General features: G+C 42.6%; 1 protein-coding gene and 1 long non-coding RNA gene across 7 annotated transcripts in view; one reads left to right on the top strand and one right to left on the bottom strand.

Moving 5' to 3' along the window:
* The window catches only part of FBN1 (fibrillin 1), a 220,249-nt gene that overhangs the window by 433 nt on the left and 199,205 nt on the right, over window positions 1–20,611 (top strand). For all 6 annotated transcript variants that reach the window (XM_073303899.1, XM_073303905.1, XM_073303898.1 and 3 more), the window contains exon 2: window positions 314–599. In XM_073303899.1, the coding sequence (XP_073160000.1) occupies window positions 424–599 (176 nt within the window). In that variant the 5' untranslated portion in view covers window positions 314–423. The remainder of the gene's footprint in view (window positions 1–313; window positions 600–20,611) is intronic.
* LOC140917951 (uncharacterized) lies at window positions 14,270–17,700 on the bottom strand. The gene is made up of 3 exons (XR_012161048.1): window positions 17,615–17,700; window positions 16,236–16,471; window positions 14,270–14,737 (listed from the first exon to the last, which is right to left on the bottom strand). It is a non-coding gene; the product is annotated as an uncharacterized lncRNA (long non-coding RNA).

The raw sequence follows: 20,611 nt of genomic DNA, 5'->3' as shown, positions 1-20,611 counted from the left end.
GGAAGGTACGGGAGCGATGGGGAGCCCGCTGGCCAGCCCCTGCAGCCGCTTCGCGCCGTCCGCAGCCGGCAGTCGGAGAAGCCAGGCGGGGCGGGGGGGACGGACACGGGACGGGGCTCCGCCGGGCTGCAGCCTGGGCGGCTGGGGAAGGGACAGGCTGCGCAGTGGCCGGGCGCTGGGGTAGGGCGAGCGGAGGAGCTGCGCATGGCGCGCTGGGCAGATGGGGCTGGAGGTGGTGTGGGGAATGGCCGAGGTCTCGCTCCGTGTCACTGAAAACCCCTCTCCTCCCCTCCCCTCCGTTCTCCTCTTGCAGCTGATCGGGAGTCGGTCGGCTGGGACCTGCGGACTTAGGCGGCTGGGGAGGAAGGAGAAGCCACTTGCAGCGCCCTGAGCCCCGGCGAGCCGGAGAAGGGAGGCGGCGCGATGCGGCTGGGTAGGCTGCTGAAGTTCGCCCTGGGATTTACAGTGCTTTTATCTTCCTATACGAGCGAAGGTGCTGAAGGGAATTTGGAGGCTGATAGCGTGAAGGAAACCAGAGCCAGCAGAGCCAAGAGGAGAGGACAAGGAGGAGGCGGAGGAGGGCACGATGCGCTCAAAGGGTAATTGGATTGGGGGGGACTACGGGGTGTTGGTACATAACAGAACCTGATGCACCTTAAAGCTAGACGGGGAATTGCTGTGAAGTGGCGCCATCCTTGGGACTTGTTAGTGTTTTCGCAGCGCCTAGTTCCCCCAGTGGGTTTCAGCGAAAGGGAGGTCAGACGTCCGAGAGTTTGGGACACGTTCGATTGTTACAGTAGAAGAAAAGCCCCTGTTATTACCCAGCCTGGTGACCTAGTGCAGTTAGGATGGTACTTTCCTTGGCGCCGCTGAAGTTGAAAGGAGGCAAGATCTGGCTGTCTCTGTTCTCTTATGTTTAGGGAGGGTTTGGGGTGGATTATACTCCCCCCAAATCAAGCTCCGGAGTGTGGGGTAGTGGTTCCTATTGATCTGCAATATCCTACCCTCGCCTATTAAATACAGTAAAAGGGTGTGATCGTGCTGACAAAAGCAAGGAAAGCCCAAGCTAAGGCTGTGGCCGAGATCCCTGCTGCTCTGTCCTTAGCTGGTCTTAGACATACCATGTGCAATACATTACACACAGAGCACAACAGGACTGGTAAGGACAAGTTTTTGGCCTGATTCTGCATTCCCTGTGTGCCCAAAACTTCCAGGAACTTTAGTGGGAGATTTGGATGAACCAGGATTGTACAATCCAGTCTTTGCTTTTTTGATAACTGTTAATTTTAACTCATATTAAAGATTATTATATTTTAATGTTTTGTTGTTTGTTAATTTAACTTCTAGAAAAGAAAATAGAAAAACCTCCACTCCCATTTTAAAGAATAATTAGGGCCAGTCCATCATTCCTTGTTCACACAGGACTCCCATTGTTTGCCTAAAAAAGAATGCCCATAACTCCTGCCCTTTCAGATCAATTATGGGCTGTCATTCCTATCTAGACCATTTTGTAATATGTATCATTGCTCATTTGGTACCATTGTGGTCTGATGTATAAAATATGTACCATTCTCACAATGCCATTCGTCTGGAGCTATTAATATCTAGTATTAGTAGCTACATTGGCATATGCCCTAAGTACTCCTAAGTGTAATAAAATCATGGTGAAATGTCATGGTGCAGTCTTAGTAGTTTATTTTCAATATTAAAGATTTCAACCTGTAAAACAAAATATCTTTAAAAATGCTGAAACAACACATTTCAAAACTTAATTGTTTTGTTAAATGGGAAACCTCAAAATAATACCTCATCCCTGTATGGGTGTGTAATGTGGATTCCTGCCCCATCACCAGGGCAAAATTCTCAACGGTTGAAAATAGAGTTTATATGAATGTTCTGATACAAGCCTAGCTATATCGATATTAGCAGGCACCACAAATGAGCTGAATTCGCAGTCTTTAATCTTGCCAATATTTCTCTTGAAATCAGTGGGAGTTCTGCTTGAATGAGAAGTGCAAGATTGGGCCTTATATTTTTTCCTTATTTCATTATTTGCCTAATAAGGAAACTTTACAGTTTTATTCTCAGAGGGTTAGATACATGGAATTCATTCTTTTGCCAAATTATGCATATAATGATCATGACGTATATCTATATGTAAGTGTGCAATGTGGTAATTTTATAGTTCCTTGAGTGAGGAGGTGTCTCAAGTTACTTTATCCTTTCTGGGCATCATCTTGCAAAAAAGCATAGTCAAGTGATCAGTGTTTACTCATCCAAATAGTCTCAACAACCTGGGTTTGCATGGTCAGACCCTCTTGTTTTACTTCCAGGTGTCTTGTCACCAGAGAGAGAGCTGGGCAGTGCACATTCTGGCACTTCTTACTTGGGCAAAACTGCTGTTGATGGCAAGACTGCAAGCAAAGATTGCAAAGATAATTGTAAATAATAAAAGCACTCAAAGGGTTAGAGAATTACTTTTCAGACAGATAATTACTATTTGTACTCTGACTTTCAACCGTTTTTTCCCCCCTTTGCATAATTTGGGTTCTGAATTAAAGTATCAAGTTGAAAAACACTATTACTTAATCATGGGGCCAAATTCTGCCTTCTGTGTTGTCTTCAGTGGGAGTTGCATGTGTGCATTGGAAGACACAATTGCTTTGCTGAAAATAACCATCATTGTCTTTTTGTGGGTTGTTTAGAAAGTAATAGAAAAGAACAAACAGTTGAAATCAACAGCTTTTTCAAAGATGATATTGCAAGTGCTGATTACTGCTGAAAACTGAAGAAATAGCACAACTGTCTAGTCCTGTGATTTGCTTCATGAGTTAGACATCTTTTATTTATAAAATATGTTGCAGCAATTGCATAAGAAATATTTGTGCGTGAGTTGATGTGTTTTAGACAACACGAGAGTTTAGAGTTAACAGCAACATTAGTTTTAGACATTCCATTTGACCATGGCTTGGTTAATTATTTGGAATATTACAATTCTGATTTAGTGTCCTGGAAAGCAGATACTTAACAAGCTTATAGCATTTTGCCAAAGGTTCTGATCCAGAAAAACACAAAACAAATCATTAGTTCATTCAGTCATTATTAGTCCCTTTTTTGCACCTCATACTTAAGGCCAACAGTAAAAAGTGACCAAATTGTTTAAGAAGTTGGAAATCTTTTCTTCTGTTAGCCATATAAACATCCTTATCATTGTTATGAAAAGTCCTGTTGGACATTTCCAATTTGGAAAACACAGACATTCTTTGGTGTGGCAGTCTAACGTACAAAATGAGTTTCTTAAAAAGAGCTGTCATTTTAACAGACAGGGCTGGGGTTAAGTCTGTGGAAATCCATATGGAAAATAGGTGCTGAGTATATAGGAATTGCAGGTACATTAGACAGAGAATCAGTGGTTGTTAAATAGACTTAAAACATGATTAGAAAATTCACTTGACTTAGGAGAAGACACATTCACATTATTTTTCTCATTTGTCCATCAGTACAAATATCTTTGGAGCTCTGAGGATTATAATATAAATCATAATGGTAGACTTTGTTTTCGTGTTACTATAGTTCAGATAGCTCTTTTTTTGGGTGGAGGGAGAGTAAGTCTGAATCTGGTTTTACAGTGTTTTCTGCTATTGATTGTCAGTGCATGGACATGGGAGCCTCTTCAAGATTTTCAGAGGAAAAAATTATAGTTAGTGTTTGGTTAAACTAACACTGAAAAGCATGTAGCTTTTAAAAATATTAAGATTCTATGGGCAGATGTTTGGTTTTATATGTAAAAGAATACAATTAGGGTTTATTGTTAATTTGTATCTAACTTCATACTAATTCTGTATTTTATTGCAAGTTTAAAGTTGGTTATTTTCTTTCTCACTATCATTGTTTCATCAGTTATGCTGATGAGATGGCTGAAAGCTAGAAGAGGGCTTTAACTGGAGCAGATGCTCCTCTGTGTTAGCCTGAGCTTTAAGATTCAAGCCTGCTGCTTGTCCTGTAACTTAGAATTCTGACTCAACCATTATGCCATTGAGCAAATGGCATTTTAGCAAAAGCTGAATCCTTTGTGTTTTTAAATCAGTTCCTCTAATCTAACATGCATGTTTACATGCTAGTTTCATATTGTTATTAGTTGATCAGAAAACTATTATCAAGGTAGTAGCTGTTTTTTCAGAAAGTATCATTTGATTTTTCTGTGTCAGTTTCCCCATCCAAATACATAGGTCTGTTTACCAAGTTGCAGTATCTCTGGAATCCATTATGATTTACCCCATAGCATGTTTAAAATAATAAACACCTTATGTGCGTATAGATAGATCTTTCATCCAGAAGAGTCCCAAGAGCTTTAAAGACTGCTAGTATATTATATTGCAAGGGTCTTATCCTGTAACCAGTGAACTCCTACAACTCTCACTGTTGTCACTTGGAGTTTTGCCCAAGTAAGTACTGCAGGACTGGGCCTCCAATGGGAAACTTCCTAAATAATATATACTTGAAGAACATGATGTGTAAACTTAACCCTTGGATATAAAGTAAAAGTCAATTATTTCTTGTGATCTGGTCCCTTTTGGACTTAATGGCAGAGATATGTTTTGTTTTGTTATCTACATTGATTAGAATTTCTCCCCAAATTGAGGTAAAGACCTTGTAGCTTTAAGAAAAAGTGGAACAATTACAAAAAAAGATAAGTGGTTATTTGCTTCCTCTCAAAGTATAAGGTGGATGAGGGTAATACCTAGCTTAACAATCAGTTGAAACTGAAATTTTAAAATGACTAAGCTTTCTTTGAGGTAGCTGAACCATGAGATAACAGACTATTCTAAAGACCATAATTAAATAAATTCATACTAGAACTGTACGATTGTTTTTTTTTTTTTTTAAATTGGAAATGATAGTGAATATTACAGAACAGAATAGTTGGCACTGATCTGATTCATGAAACTCTGAGTGAAACAAATGAAACTCTCCTACAGCAGATTATTATCCTTTTGGGATTAAATGTTGCTTGCCTTACTCCTGAAAGCAAGATGCACTGGTTTTACAGGGCCTAAATAAACTTGAATAAACCAGGCAGGATTTGGTCTTTCATTTGCATCACTGCTCACTGAAATAAAATAAGTCTTATAAATCTATAACATAATTCCAGTTTTCTAATATATAATTAAGGCTTCTGGTTTTCATTTAAAACCAATACTTGCCACTAAAAACCTGCTGAAGAAAAGCAGACTTACCGTACTGGTAAATATTGGTTTATACTGAAAACCTCAAACATTTTTCTTACCACTTCTGGCCTACACACCTCTGGCTGTCCGTTTATGCCACACCCAGTCAGTGTCCGGCTCTGGTCCTGAGTTAAATTGAAAGCTGAAAACTTTGAATTGGGAACAAAGTGAAAAGAATGTAAATCAGGGCAAAGTGGGTCTTTTGGCTTCAAAGATGTTTGCTAGTATATATCTCATGTAAATTGCAGCACTTAAGAGGGAACACCACCAACTTGAAATCTGGCCAATTAAAAAAATAAACAAACTGTTACTATATATATATTTTTTAATATACAACGTGATAGCAACCAGTCTGTGTTTGGTAGCTTACAAACACAGAGGAAGGCATAGTTCAAGTCCAATAGATCTTACAATTTAAAGCCAATATGTATGCTGGATTCCAGTACTAGCAGATCCTGAGGCAGAATTAAGGCCTTTGACAGTTAAAAGTAGTTTCAGGTACTACACTTGTCCCTGAGTCTACTTGCCATTGATGGTGGTTGTTACAATTACATTTTCCTGTACATGAATTGAGGTTTAATTCAGCTCAGAATGAAATGGAGTGAAGAGATTTTTGGCTTAGTCCCTAATGCACTTGTGGGTCCCCTCGTGCCTAAAAAACAAAGTATGATACCATTTGATAAAGGTGTGATGTGGGATTGGGGAAGCATATACAAAGCCCTGCACGAAAGCATGTGCAAGGTCTACCTTTGCTGTGGCTAGTGCTAACCAGTGCCAACACTTTCTGGAGCATGAAAATTTAAGAAAACAAGAAATCGCATTTAATCCTTGATAATGCAGATGCCTTCCTCTGTGTGCTGTGTTTAATTAGTCTGTTGGTTTTTTTGATTAAAATATTTATTTTTCCGTGAATTTAGTGAAAGTTGTCTGATAGCCCTGGAGTCCTCTATTCACAGCCAGTAGTAGTGCAAGTATCCCCACGCCAATATGTCAGTCTTGTTCTGGAGCTTCTAGGGGTGAGAGAGTAATTCAGTCTCCAGGTCCATGAGGTCTTTGTGCTCTCCATTTATACTTCTAATTATTGTGGTGTGACCATCAGCTATCTATAAACTGGATCCGCAAGACACCCCAAAGATCCTGCTTTGTGATCTGTATTGGCAGATTCCTGGGCCTGTGTGGATCACAATTTAGGATCGGGGACCCATCCAAATAATTTCAGGCAGATCACTGAAAAGCAATCAAGTCCATACCATTAAGGGCTGTATTCCAACCAGCAAGTGACCCGGAGGCTATATATTCCATTACGAAACCCCTGAGCCACCCTGCTCCCCAGCATGTCTGTCTGTCTGTCTTCTATCAAACGTAGATGTTTTAACTGGACTCTGAGACAAGGCACAAATATCTTTTGACATGCTGGTTGTGTATTATTTGATAGTTGAGCCAGAAATTCTCAACTGAAAAAAATAAGTTATTCTATAGGTTATCAGTAATAAATCGTAACTAGAACAGAGAGAGTAAACAGACTATAGTAAACCGAATGCAGCACAGCTGCTCTGTGATACAGGGTGAAACATGGCTGTAACGTAAATATTGTAAAACTGGCTCCAGGCAATCAGGTGAAGCCTGATCACCAAGTACCACTTTGCCAGGAAGACACTTCGATGTGCAGATCAGGGTGAGATTTTTTTTTTTGCCTGCTTAATTGACTGCACAGGATGGACCATGGCAGGCTGCCTAGCAGGCTGCAAGTTGGGGGTCACAACTGGCCATTGGACAGGGTATTTGATTGGACCACCTTCTGCCTGCCCAACAGGCTGGGGGTTTCATGATGTGTTGGCTAGCCCTGTAGCCTGGAAAGTGAGACACAGTAGTCTGTCATGGATTAGGAAAGATTATGTGCAAGGTTGGCTACATGTGACCAGGTGATTGGCAGGTCAGAAGTGGGGTCTGCTAGGATTTCAGTCAGGGCTAGATATGTAATGGGACTTGAATCTGTTTCCACGTGCCTGTTCCATTGCATCATTTTCCTGTGGGGATGTGTAGGGTGTATGTATAGGGTGTTGGCTTTTCATGGTTTGGTATCCATGTGTGTGTTATGGCTTCTGATTTTGTATTGGTGTCTTTTTTATTTCCTGTATTGCCTTGCCCATAGGACTGTACCTTTTGATTTGTGTCCATCTGCAGACAGTTTATTTGCTGCAGTTTACCATGTTAGGTCAGATGGGCAGTGCTCACCCAAAGACGGGTGAGTGGTAACCAGTGTATAGAAACTGCATGCTTAGTTGGAATGGGGCTGAAGGAAGAGTAACAGTGGCAGAATAGAGTCTGATTGTCGTAACCTGCTTGGAAGTTGAAGGGAGGTGCACAGGTTGCAGGAGGGAAGAGTTTGGAGAACGCACCAGGAAGCCAGTCTGTGTGCACATGGCTGGAATTGTAGCTGAAGTTGCGGCACCTCTGTTTATAGTTTTTAATAAAGACAGTCTAGTTTTAGAAACATGGAGGCCTCTCATTGTATTACCCAGCACGTGGTACATGAAATACTGATCATTCTTGGTTGGGGGCCAGTCTGCATGCTGCTTGCTAGATTCAGCTTGACTTCATGTGGTTGTCTCATTACCCAGGCAAAATACTCTGCGTGGGGCTGAACACACCTATTCCGGGTAGTTTGGACTTGTATTTGGGCTCAAGGACCCTGGCAATTTGATGTAGGCCTACATCCTTATAAGCCTCTTTGGAGGAAGTAGGAGGGACATTTGTCTTGGGCTGCCTACCTGCCCTCTTACATTGGCTGTTGTTGAATAAAGTTGCAGCCTTTGTTTTCTGCTCAGGTTGATTTGTCCCCTCATTGGCATGCTGCCATTCAGCAAAAGTGTTGCTTAGTTAGTACAAAGAGTGTCTTGTTTGTTATGACTTGTGTTCCATATTTAACTCTGTATGGACTTTAATGGGGTCATTTTGGACACATCTGTGCATTTAGATGCATCTGATTACTAGCACATTGACAACATGGGGACCTAACAAAAGCACTGTTGAACTGTTTGCATAACGAAGCAAAAGAGAACTCCTTTCCATAGAAATGAATTGAGAAAAGACACATGGACCATGTCCTACCACTGTTTGGAAAAACCCTCATAAGAACTAGTGAACTTCGACTCATAGAGGCCCCCAGGAATCATTCTGGGGTGGGGGAGTAATTTGTATTCCTCCCACACCAAGCTGGAAGTGTGATCTTCTTCCCCTAAACCTTTAGATATCTGAAGATCCATGAGGAACCCTGGACACACAGAGGTGGTTGAGACATGTAGGTGAGAGTCTCCTGCATAGAACGTTTTGTTTTGGTTTTGGTTTTTTGCTCGTCCCCATGTCTAAAGTGAACTGCGAAGTACCTTTCAATAGCTCTTCTTGAGAGCTCCAGCTCAGGCCAATTACTATGCTCTGTAATACCATTTGATGTCTTACAGGACATAAAACCTTAGGAGTAATATTCTCCCCTTGTTTGGTGGCTGGAAGTCACTTTGGGCCCATTCCTGGGCCAAACAGAATGGAATGCACCAAAGGTGAGAGATCCACCTGGATTGCACAGCTGCTGAGGCTAAACCACTTCTGAGGAGGAAGGAAGCACTCCCCAAATGAGTCCATATAATGTATATGTAGCCGCACATCCTTCCCCTGCCTCTTTTCCCAGGGCCACAAACTCATCTCAGACTGTCCTGTTTCATGTGGACCTCTTTGTTCTTGGATTGGGGAGGGAGGAGTGTGGAAAGCAGGTTCCTTTGTGACTGGACAGCAGTCTGCTAGAGAGAGATGCTGAATGGGAGCACGTGCCTCAAAGACAATGGGTTGGTTGACAACTCCAAAGCTAAAGGTGGTTGATTTCCCTTCCTGTGGCTGTTGGAGGTGGGATGGGTTTAGGGTGAACAGATGTCCCGATTTTATAGGGACAGTCCCGATTTTTGGGTCTTTTTTTCTTATATAGGCTCCTATTACCTCCCACCCCCTGTCCCGATTTTTCACACTTGCTGTGTGGTCACCCTCAATGGGCTAAAGTAGAGTGTCCACTAGCAGCAGCCCTTTCCCACTCCTCCATACCAGACATATTTAATTTACTTAAGAAACACAGGAACAGTATTGCTAGCAGGAACTCAAAAACCACAAATCCTCTCACCCTTAGACTGGCCTAAAAATCACAGGGGTTGGGGAAGAAGTTCAGGCACATTTTCAAAGGCATGAACAGCAATTAGGTGCCTAGTTCCTATTAACTTTCAGTGGCAGGGAGGTTCTCAAGGGCCAGTCGTGCCTTTGAAAATCTCTCCCAAAATCGTGCTGTGTGGGCCATCTGTCTGGATTTTGAGCTCCCCCTGCCTCTCCACTGCCCCCAACATGTTTTCAACTTGAAAATTCAACCTTCAGAGCATACAAAGTGTGTGCACACACATTCAGGTCCGCTTTCCCCTGTTCACCTGCTCCCTGACTTACTCCTTTCCCTTCCATTTCAGTGCCACCAACCCTTCCTGCCCCTCCGTGGCCGTCTCTCCCAGTCCCCCACTCTCCTGCCCCATGCCTCTCCGGCAACATCCTGCAGCTCCAATCCTCTGCCAGCTTCCAACAGGTGCTACCAGTCTCTAGCCTGCAGGGGTAGGGTGGATTCCCTTGGACTCTTTCCGCCAACCGCCCCCCCCACACACACACACACTCACACACTCACACTCACCTTCATGCCCTGTGGTGGAGGTGAGACTACTGCTGCTGGCCTCAGAGAGAGGCTGCTCAGCTGTGCTGTGCTTTGCCTGCTCTACTCAGAGTACGCAAGATGTGTGCAAGCAGCCTCTAGCGGCCGAAGCGGGAAACGCCATGCAAATCCCGCAGAATTCCTGAGCTGCTTCTGTTTCCTTGTGAGACTGTAAGAGACTCCCACAATTGACCCCAATCACTAGCAACCAAAGTGTGAATATTGGCAATGGTGCGGAAACCTTGACTTAGTCCCTCCCTCTCTCCCCGGCTGGACCTACATCAGGGTGACTACAGACATCTGCCTTGTCCCTAAAAGGTGAGGTGAGAGGAAGGATTTGAGGTATGCCGTCCCTTGAGCATGTCTATAGTTCTTGCTCATGGAATGGATGGGAGACCCTTCATTCCCTTTTATGGACCATGCTTGATTGGCCCAGGATGCCATTAGTTTCCATGGCATGCTGGGGCTCATGTGCCTCATACCACTGCATAAATTGGGTCTAGGGCTGGACCCACTGACATTAGCATGTAGAACAATGAGAGAATGTGCCTAAGAATTTTCCATTCTATGGCTAAGTGGTGAGAACAATGCATGGCTGTCAGGTCAGATGAATCTGTCCCTGCAAAATGATGACAGAAAGATTCCGTGAACCAGTGTAGCAGAGTCCCCATGATGTCAAATACCATCACCCAATTGCTGTATTTTAGTGGGCATAGTGTGATCGGAGCTGGGGTTTGCAGGATGTTCCGTGTTGCTGAAGGAAAGATCTTGTAGGTCATTTGAGCTCCTGACATGTGCATTGGCCTCAGGACTGCAGAGCCAAGGACACCCCTGGAGCTACTAAGTCTGTTCTTTCCTCAGCTGAACTGAGCCAAGATTCTGGGACAGTAGTACCGTCCTGTGAGAGTGAGGAGTAATTATCGTGTTAAACTCACTGCACGGCACAGACATACCCCACACTCACACTACAGGGGAAGAAAATTACACAGGATCTCTTATGACTGTCTGTGTCACACATACATGTGCATGAAACATGGCACAAGATTTTGGTGACATGGGGCAGATGCTTAATATCTTCTTTATGGGATAATAAGCACTGTGGCTGAGCACTCAGGTTGTTTGTACTGAGACCTGAATGCTTTCATGGATTTCTCTTCTACACTGCTGTTATAAGTTTTCAACACACTCTCCCTCTCCCCCCAGCCCCCAGGTGGACCAAGATCTTAGTTAGACAAAGCACAATGATAAAAATGTCTCATTTTGCTTGAGGATAATAATTGGCAAAACTAGTTTAATTAGCAGTGGGATGTGTGAAAATCAGCTGTCATGGAAATACATGACTTTTAAAGCTCTAGTTCATTGCTTCACAGTTTTGTTGGAGTTGAGGGAGTAGGTTAAGCCTGGACTAAAACTTCAGGTCCAAGTCAACAGTCAGTGGAGCTACCCATCAGCTGTTAAATGGGCCCCACCGCAGGAAGCTGGGGAGCTCTGCACACAGATAGGCACACGCAGGTGTCTGCAAAGCCATTTTACAGTAAGAGGTAATGTTATGATTATAGATGGCTTTAAACAGGGTAAAAAGGCCAACCCTGCATACACTTAGAATTCTTCAGTGGCATTTACTGGCATATTGGATAAACTTTAACACATTGAACGAAATTTGTAAAGGCCAGGCATTTTTAACTGCATGTGTGAATGTGAACACTTAGCCAAAGACCTCATTTCCATTCATAATTAAGTACCATGTTTAAGTGGTCAATTTTGTTTCTGCAATTACTTTTGGGTGCAGTGTTTGCAGGCACCAACTTTGCTCAGAGAAGGAGGAGACTGGATGGAGGCCCCTTTAAAAATCTGGCCTGTTGTATTAGTTTGATTTTTATCTTTGGCACCAGGAAACTGCCTTTTTACATGAAGCATATGCCAACTGTTGGAGCTAAGGAATTAAGAAAAACCATTCTTAACATCAACAAACTTTTCCTTGAAAATAAGAGTACAGGTGCATTTTTTTGTGGTAGGGGAGAATGGGGAGCAGAGAGGTTAGAGATTTCACCCTGTACTGTATCTGATCATTACAACATCCTTCCCCTTGTCCAGTTTAACTAACTGCTTTTTCTCCATCTCAGTTCAGTCTTTATCTGGCAAGCAAACTGTCTCTGCTACTCTCTCAGCCTTACTCTGCCCACTCTGTCTAGCCTCTGTCTAATTTATTCCAAACCCACGCTTGATTCATCCCTGGGAAACGCCAGCTTTGACTAGTGTATGGCAGTGCTCCTGGCAGATTGTCTGTCTGTGGTACATCTCCCAGCAGTGCCAGCAACTCTCATGCACAGATGGGCAGTGTCTTCCCCAGTAATGAGCTGTGTTTTCTGTGAAGGGTCATGGCCAGGGCAACTGGGGGATGTGAACATTCAGCACCACCCCGGGAAGATTTCACCATGGGGCTCCTACACTAGTCTGGCTACATTTCAGATCTGCCTTCTCCCGTCAAAACCTATAGGAAGGGCAGCAGTGTACATGCCACCAACCTTTTCCTGGAATCGAATTCTCCCCACTCCTGCTGCTGCCTCATTAAGGGAAACTCTTCCCTTTCCCCAGCTCCTGTCACACTATTCGGCAGTCATAGTGCTTGGGTGATGGTGCTTGATATTGGAGTGACTCTGCTACACTGGTTCATGGAATCTTCCTGTCTCTTACGAATTCTCAAACAGATTCTCTGTAAGCAAGTTCCATTCTGAAAAAAAGCAGGCAGCCGCTCCCAGCGATATTTCTGGGTGAAGCTGAAGTGGCAAAGGAGGAACTGGTTGATGAAAGGAAGACAAAACAGTGGGACAGTGCTGCACAGTGTAGAGATGTAGCAGAACTAGCAGATAGTATAATACAGGACTTCATTGATGATGGGTCACTGAACAATCATGGCTATCAGAATAAGCTGATACTAGGGTAGTATTAATGAAACAAAAGAACAATTCATGAATGCCTAATGTATCATGATTATGGATGTACATCATCTATGTTGTGCATGCATAATCATGATTGGAGGGGCACTGGCTAGAGGGTCACTGATTTGCTGCTTCTCTTCTAGACCTGTGTTAAAATTGTGAAGAAGCAGCACTATATATCTGTGCCCAGGTCCTTGCATGTGCACCAAGTCTGAGGCTTTGATGCAAGGTAGTTCTGTGGGGATGATGGGCGAAGGAACCTTCACTTCGCAGTAGAAATGCTCTGCTGTTGCACCCCTCCACAGAGGTCAATTGTGTCTACATAGCAGTGTGTCTATCAGCTCTGCCCCTGCCTCTTGTCTTTTTGCCACTGCTTTACCTCCATCCGACCCCAATCCAGCTGTAGAAGGAGTCACCACAGAACCAGATTTGGTTGTACGCAGTATGGGAGGACTCCATGTATTGGCCCAAATCCTGTACCTTCTCTTTCCAGACTAGTTCTGCTGTGTCTCTGTCCTGGCAGTTTCTCAGAGGTGGGAGCAGGATTGGGCTCACAGATACCATCACAGAGATCTGAGGTTGCTTTTCGTATGTACCTAAGTCTCTTATTAAAAATCCTTTAATTCCATCTTTCACATTTTAGGAGTGCATATCTTTGCAGCCAGTCCACAGTACTAAATATGTTGCAAAAAGCGAGAATATCTGTCAGCATTTGCCTGCTTAGAACAATTATGACAAATTCCAGAAGGCTTTCAGAAACAGGAAGATTAAGCAGCAAGAGATGGCAGATGGATTTTAATGTGGACCATGATTTCCTTTTCCCTCCAAAACATCTCCCCATCCACCCATATATTTTCCCCAGACAACAGGAGTGTTTTTGTCCTCTTCTGTGAGAAAAAAGTTATTTTAAAACCAGTTTAAACAGTGAAGAGTTCAGTGTCTAGGGTAGAGATGACTGAGTTGCCATCAAGCCATTTCTGATTCTAAGTGCCTGTGGCCTACTAATCTTTTTGATTCTACACAACTAAAATGCCAGATAAATTTTCATAGTTTAAGGGCATATTGGCAAAAATAATCCATTTCTCATATTTACTGATGGGGTTTGAAATTCATTGATCCTCTGAGAAATGAGACCTGGGAACCATCCTGGTTAACTCAGTGAAGATTTGGTGGTCTAAATCCAGTTTTAGTTGACAAACGTTCATATCCAAGTAACGTCAGTGGGAAGCAGAGCTCTTGAAGGATCAAGTCCCCCCCACAGAGGTCTGAACACAGCTGAGATATGTGGATAGGGCACTGTGGCTTGCTCTGCTGCCTACCATGTTCTAGTTCAGGCCTCTCCAGTCTTTTCATTGAGCTACTTTGTTGCATTTTAGATCTCTTAAGTTTTATATTAGTCCAATGTAATGAGCTTAGGTGTTAATGATGTGCGGTAGGAGGTTACTGCCCAAAATTCTAGGGTGAGATTTTTTATTGAAAGACAAATGTATCTATCCAACGCTCTAGGCATCTTTCATAGAAATGTACCTAATATGTACACAAAACTGACAGCATTGGTGATGCTGAAGGCATCTGACTTCTATGCAATTAACAACATTTGCCACTACTCCCATGACATATTGAGTCTGTTGCTTCACAGGGTGCCTGCTGAGGATGGTGAGCAATGAAGCCTCAAGTCCAGTGTTAGATGGGGCATGTTCCCTTTCTTGCTAACCACATACATACATCCTGCATTCTTTAATGATATTGTTATCGAAATGGCCTTCTTTGAGCTACTGTCTTCAAGCATCAGACGCAAAAGTATCACCAGGCCTGTCATCTCATGTATCAGTTAATGGAAACTGAAAGAGAAAAACATTCATACACATTTATCAGTTTTCCAGGAGATGACTAACATCTTTTGACAATAGTTCAACTCATCTCGCTACTGCATTTTCACCCGCATGTTATTAATTGAAGACAGAATTTGTTTATTTTGGAAGTCTTTGAACAAAGCTGTGGGCTTCAGTCATGGCTTTTTTCACCACCATGCGATCAGGGAAAGCCTTCTTTATGGTTTGCGAGTATATAAGTAACTCTGAAAAATGCAGCCTCTTCCGTGTCTCCCCTCCTCCCCCCACACTGTTTTTTAAGGCTTTTAAGACTACTGAAAATATGGTAGTCTAAGTTTTCAAAATGCATGTGCTCTCTTTGGGCCAGATTCTGCCATCCTTACTTATGCTGGGTGGGTGGTTGCATTGACTTTGATGGGACTCCTTGAGGGGGAAGGTGGAAGTAAGAATAGCAGAATATAGCCCTGAATTTGAAGATTTTGGGATAGTCTTCATGTTTCTCATGAGGTGTGGTGAAGCTGACCGTCCAAATCACCCTCTTTGCCAATAGCAGCTTTGGGGTGATGTATGAGCTGCCCATGCTGGCTTTTTTTCTTTTGTACATAAACTCTTATATTCCCACTCTGATTAATTATATTTATTTAAAAGGGTAGTACTCAAACTGTGCTAGGTGCAATAGAGACACAGGAAGATGCAGTCTCTGCCTTGAAAAAATTACAGTCTGGAAGGTAAGAGCTAGACAAAAGGGGGATGAGATACAATATAAGCAGTAGAGTAGCTCCCTTTTGTGTGTATAAATTCATGAAAATGGTGCATTTTCTGCTTCTTTTCCAGAGTACAGCTAAGTCATTTGTGCTTTAGTGGGTTGTCTGGCTGACTCCCCCTCCCCCCCTTTTCCCCCTCCGTCATCCAGACTTGTTCAGTTTCCCAATTTGTCTGGGAGACTCTTGATTTTCTGTTCTCTGTGCAGCGTTCCTGAGCAGCGGCTTCATTCTCCCAACTGGAGACATTGCAGACTTGTGGGAGAGGCATTCTACGCAGTCCTCTCTAGATGAGGACTGGCTACAGAGATCATATCTACAGCATAGCACCAACCTGCTGTATTCATATTGGTATAGGGTAATGCAGTGCAGAGTGATGTAGGGGGTCACTCTAGCCATGCTTCTATGGCTGTGGGTGTGTTGGTGACCATGCCCTAGGCAGAGGAAAACTGGGGGATGTAGTGAGGAGGGATGCGGGGAACCAGAGCATGAGGGGGGGATATATGGAGGACCCAGACTAGGGAGAAGGGGGACATTTGAGCAGAGGAAACTGGGCTGGGGGATTGGGTGGGAAACTTAAGGAGGCAAATGATAGGTTTGATAGGGAAGAGCGAGGAATTGAAGGATTTGATGGTAATGAACATTTATGTAAAAGAAGCAATGCATGCTCGCTGAATATAGAAGCAGGCCAGAATATCAGCCAAAGCCCATAGCTGTGCTCATATCTGACTGCTTCTCTAGCTCACCTCTCTGGCGTTTCCCTCTCTGTGTCCTGGCTGCTCCTCCATTTCATCTGTTGACTGTGGTGAGGGAGGGTAGCTGGATGAGCAGCAGAGGAGATCTTCACTACTCTGTCCACTTCACAGTGCCCTCTGCGAGGAGAGAGGAGCTGCTGTAGCTCTTCCTTCAATCTCTCTTGCAGGCTGCGGGGGCTGCCATCGATATACCTCCCCTCCCATCCGCAGTGGATGTGATCGTAGGCCTGGGGAGTGAGGCAGAGGCAAGGAGAACTTCATCCCACCTCAGGCCTGGGGAGAGAGGGGGCCAGCCACTGGAGATCTTCATTTTCAACCCATGGGGGGCTGTGTATGTGTGTGCTGTTCCCTCCCTTCCCCACTATCAGCTGCAATAGGAGCAGGAGTAAAAAGAGTCTCTCTGCCTTCTGTTGTACCTTCCTTTGCCATAGAGGCAGCAGGAGGTGATGCAGAGAGAGAGAGAAATCTGCTAATTCCACTGGTGCTGCTGGATGGGGAGAGAGGGAAGAGCTGACAGGGAGCTATTTGAGAAGGCTTCATAAGCTACCGGAAGATCACAGCCCACTTGCTGCAGACCCCTTCTTTGGAAAGAGGACTGCAGGGTCCAGGACTGTCCTAGCACCTTTCCCAGCACTAAATTCACTTGGAACTTCTTCCCCTCCCCAAATGCCCCCCCACAGAAAATAGGATGATGTAGTTTTGTAAATTTACAGTGGTACACCCTCATCTACACAACAGTGTCTATCTCTGGTAAGCTAGAAAGTTGTCTGATAGGTGCATTATAAATATCTGGATAGATAGTTATGATGAGGTATAATAAAGACTTGGATTGTTTAGTTTCCAAAGTAGAAGAGAGATGGAGCGAGCGGCTTAACAGAGGTAGTCAGAGTCATTAGGTTTGTAAGTGTAGAATTTCTCAGTGCCTCCTTTTTACACTGTTCCATGATACGAGAACAAGAGGACACTCTGTGAAAATTAACGGCGGTAAGTTTAGGATGTATTTCTTTATGAAGTGTACAATCTGTGAGCTGGGAAAATCACTTCCAGAGTAGGTCACCAAGATGAACACTGGGTTGAGGGGAGGGAGAAATTGGGTAATTTTATTATTATTTGAACCACTTGTAGCTATACAAAATAAGGCCATAATAATATAACTGAATGGCCTGCTTCAGTGTATAAGCATGGTTTCCCACTGGGGTCTGGCATGTGTGTTCCCCTATAGACAGCATTACATTTCCTAGCTGCATTAAAAGGATTTTTTTTCCCTTGAACACTGGGTGTTGCCCAGTGTTGGAAGAAGAATATGGCAACTTCTTTGTTCTTAAAAAGACACCTATTTCAATCAAAAGTAAAGACCTTCTATAAGTTACCTTTTCATAAAAATGCATTCTCCATGTAACGCCAGTCAGAGAAATTGTTATATTCCTTAGCGTTGTGCCTCATAATGCATCATTCGTGGCTGTAACCAATAATTTCAAAAAATTATTCGAAAACATTGTGCTTTGAACGTGTATTTGTTAAAAGCTAATGTTTCTCTATAGCCTCTGACTATATGACCTTGTGACTGTGCTATAACAAAAAAATTAACTGGTTGACAATAATAAGTGATCTTAAAATATAGTATATTTAAAAAAGAAACCTGGTGAATTTGCTCCATTTCATAACTTGCCATGGACAACAAACAGTTTATTGTACTATATATCTTATTTGTTTTTATAGATCTATACTTTAATCAAAAAGTGTTACTTAAATATGAGCTTTTGTCCCTCTTACATTTTTTCTTTACCTTCAAAATAAATGTTACAGTCGTTTGTTATAATTTTGTTTCATTATCCCAAGTTACTGCTTATGAAGTAAGATGTGTAATTCAGTTGCCCTCTTTAAATTTGATTGTACTGAGGGAACGGTAGGAAAGGGAAGAATATGACTGGCATATCTAGACTATTGACATGGCTTCTTCAGTATAAGCAGGTGAAAAGCAAGACTTACATAACTTTATAGGCCTTGATCTATATATTTAGATGCAGTGACCAAAATTGGCCAGGAACGTAAGTGATTGCAATAAATGGAGTTGTGTCCACTTAAATCATTGATTAATTTAGTCCAACCTATGTATTACTATCACAACATTACAGAAGATAAAGTAGACTAGATTCTAATCTCATTCAATTATTGTATTTATTCTATGGTATTTATTACTGTAGTATCTGAGTGTCTCATAATGTTAATGAATTTTAGGCTCACAACTCAGGAATCCTTATCCCCATTTTATAAATAGACAGACTGATGCACACAGGGTAATGTTACGCAGGCCATCTGTGGCAGAGCTGAGAATTGAACACTGATCTCCTCACTAGAGCTGGTCAGAAACTACGATTTTTCTGTCAAAAAATGCAAACTTGTTGAAATTGAAACATTCTGAAGGAACATGCCAAGTTTGATGAAATTCCAGTGGAAACCAGGAGGTTTCCAATGGGATCCTGCTTGCCACGCAGGCTTCAAAAAGCCAGGTCCCAGCTGCTTCTGTTGGGGTTCCCAAGGCTCCTCACATCATTGGCTCCAGGGCAGTTAGCTCCCCAGGTCCCATTTTGGATTTATTTTTCATTATTAATTTTTACATTTCACAATTTCCCATGGAACAGGAGTTCCAGTTTCTGTCTAGCTTTATTCCTGACTCTTAACCTGTGTCTTAACCACAAGACCATCTACTTACTCTGGATTTACACTGCTCTAATTGGTGTAACTGAGATCAAAATTTGGCCCAGTGTGTAACTGTTGTCTTGTGGCCTTATGCTTAGAGGTTATCACCAACCAAAACTGGATACTGTCAATTTATGTTTCCAGCTGTAACAGGTACCAACAATGCCACCCAGTCTGTATTAATAAGTTCCATTATTTCTTCAGACAGGAGAAGGTGAAAGGAAATCTCACTTGCCTGGTTCCCAGTCTTGCTTTGGCATGAGATACTGGAGCAGTTTTGTATTGATGAGAGGGGAACTCCTAGGAAGTGACATGGTTGTAGTCCTGGAGAATGTAGCTGAAACAATTACAATTTAGTATGTTGAAAATATATGAATGGGGAGTTTTAAAACCTGTAAAAGCAGTTAGAAAAAAGAGCAGTGAGATGTTCTGAGAAACGGGGCCCAATTATACAGCTCGTACTTACCTTGCTGAGCATGGAGCCATTGACCCCAAACGTACTGAAGTTGATGAGAGTGTTGCCATAGATTGCATTGGGCTTTGGGTCAGGTCCTTAATCACCAGAGTGATGCCATTGAAGTTGGTGAAATAATAATACATAAGAGTCTATTAATAATGCATAGCACTAGGTAAATATAAGGCAGTAATATTACTGGGACATACACACAAATGTTTATAAATATCAAAGAAATTTGGAAATCTGTGCTTGAGTTGTCTCACCATGCAGGGCAGATGTTTACTTAGACATGGTAATACTATGGCTGAAGAACTTTCTGTATCTATATTTCATAGTAAAAAAAATCTAAACAAGGTCAAACGATGTCCTAAAAATAAAAACAAGCATTTAATCTGTCTGTATGTTAGAGTGTATACGAAGGAACCCATATTTACCAAGGTCTAGATTTTGGCATACTTTACTCCAGCTGCGTTGCCTGAGTAAGGGTTGTAGGATCTGTCCCCTAGTAAGGTTATGGTACATAAAAGAAAAGGAAGATCTATTTTCTTGCATTTGGAGCTATATCATGTTAGTCTTCCTTACAGGAGGCGTTCCATTGAGTGGGACTACACATGGGAGTAAAATGAAGATTTGATCCGAGAGAGGCACAGAATGGTGGTTTCAACTTGTGTATTTTCACTGACTTAGAAATATGACACTGCAGGGCCCAATCCTGCAAACTTCTACTGCAAAACTTATCTACCACTCACTTTAAAGGTATTACTGCTTGGAAGTATGAGTTTGAAGGATTGACCCCACTGGTTCCTATATCTAAGAATTGAGTAGCAATAATAGGTTCTGAGTATACCAGGTGCTTTAGTATTTAGTTCACAGGCACTTCAGCTCACTAGAGCACACACATTTTAATTTTTTTTGCTAACGACACATTTTTACTATATACATATTTACATGCATTGGCTTTCTAATTTTGTCTAATGTAATAGTTTGCATTCCTGTTATTCTGGTCAAAATAGGAGTAGTATAGCATGTTAGAGCTGGAAAAGGATATCGAAAAGTACATGAAGCTGCAAGGAGTCAGGAGTCATTCTGAGCGTGCTAGACTTTCTCTTTACTCAGTGATTGTAGGCTTGATCGCTCACTCCTTATTTCAGTGGGAGTTCTGCTGGCATGAGGAATGTAGGGTTGAACCCTGTATATGTTGTTCTGTTTC

This window comes from Lepidochelys kempii, chromosome 10 (assembly GCF_965140265.1).
Source record: "Lepidochelys kempii isolate rLepKem1 chromosome 10, rLepKem1.hap2, whole genome shotgun sequence".
NCBI lineage: Eukaryota > Metazoa > Chordata > Testudines > Cheloniidae > Lepidochelys > Lepidochelys kempii.
This window is presented reverse-complemented; position numbering and strand designations above follow the sequence as displayed.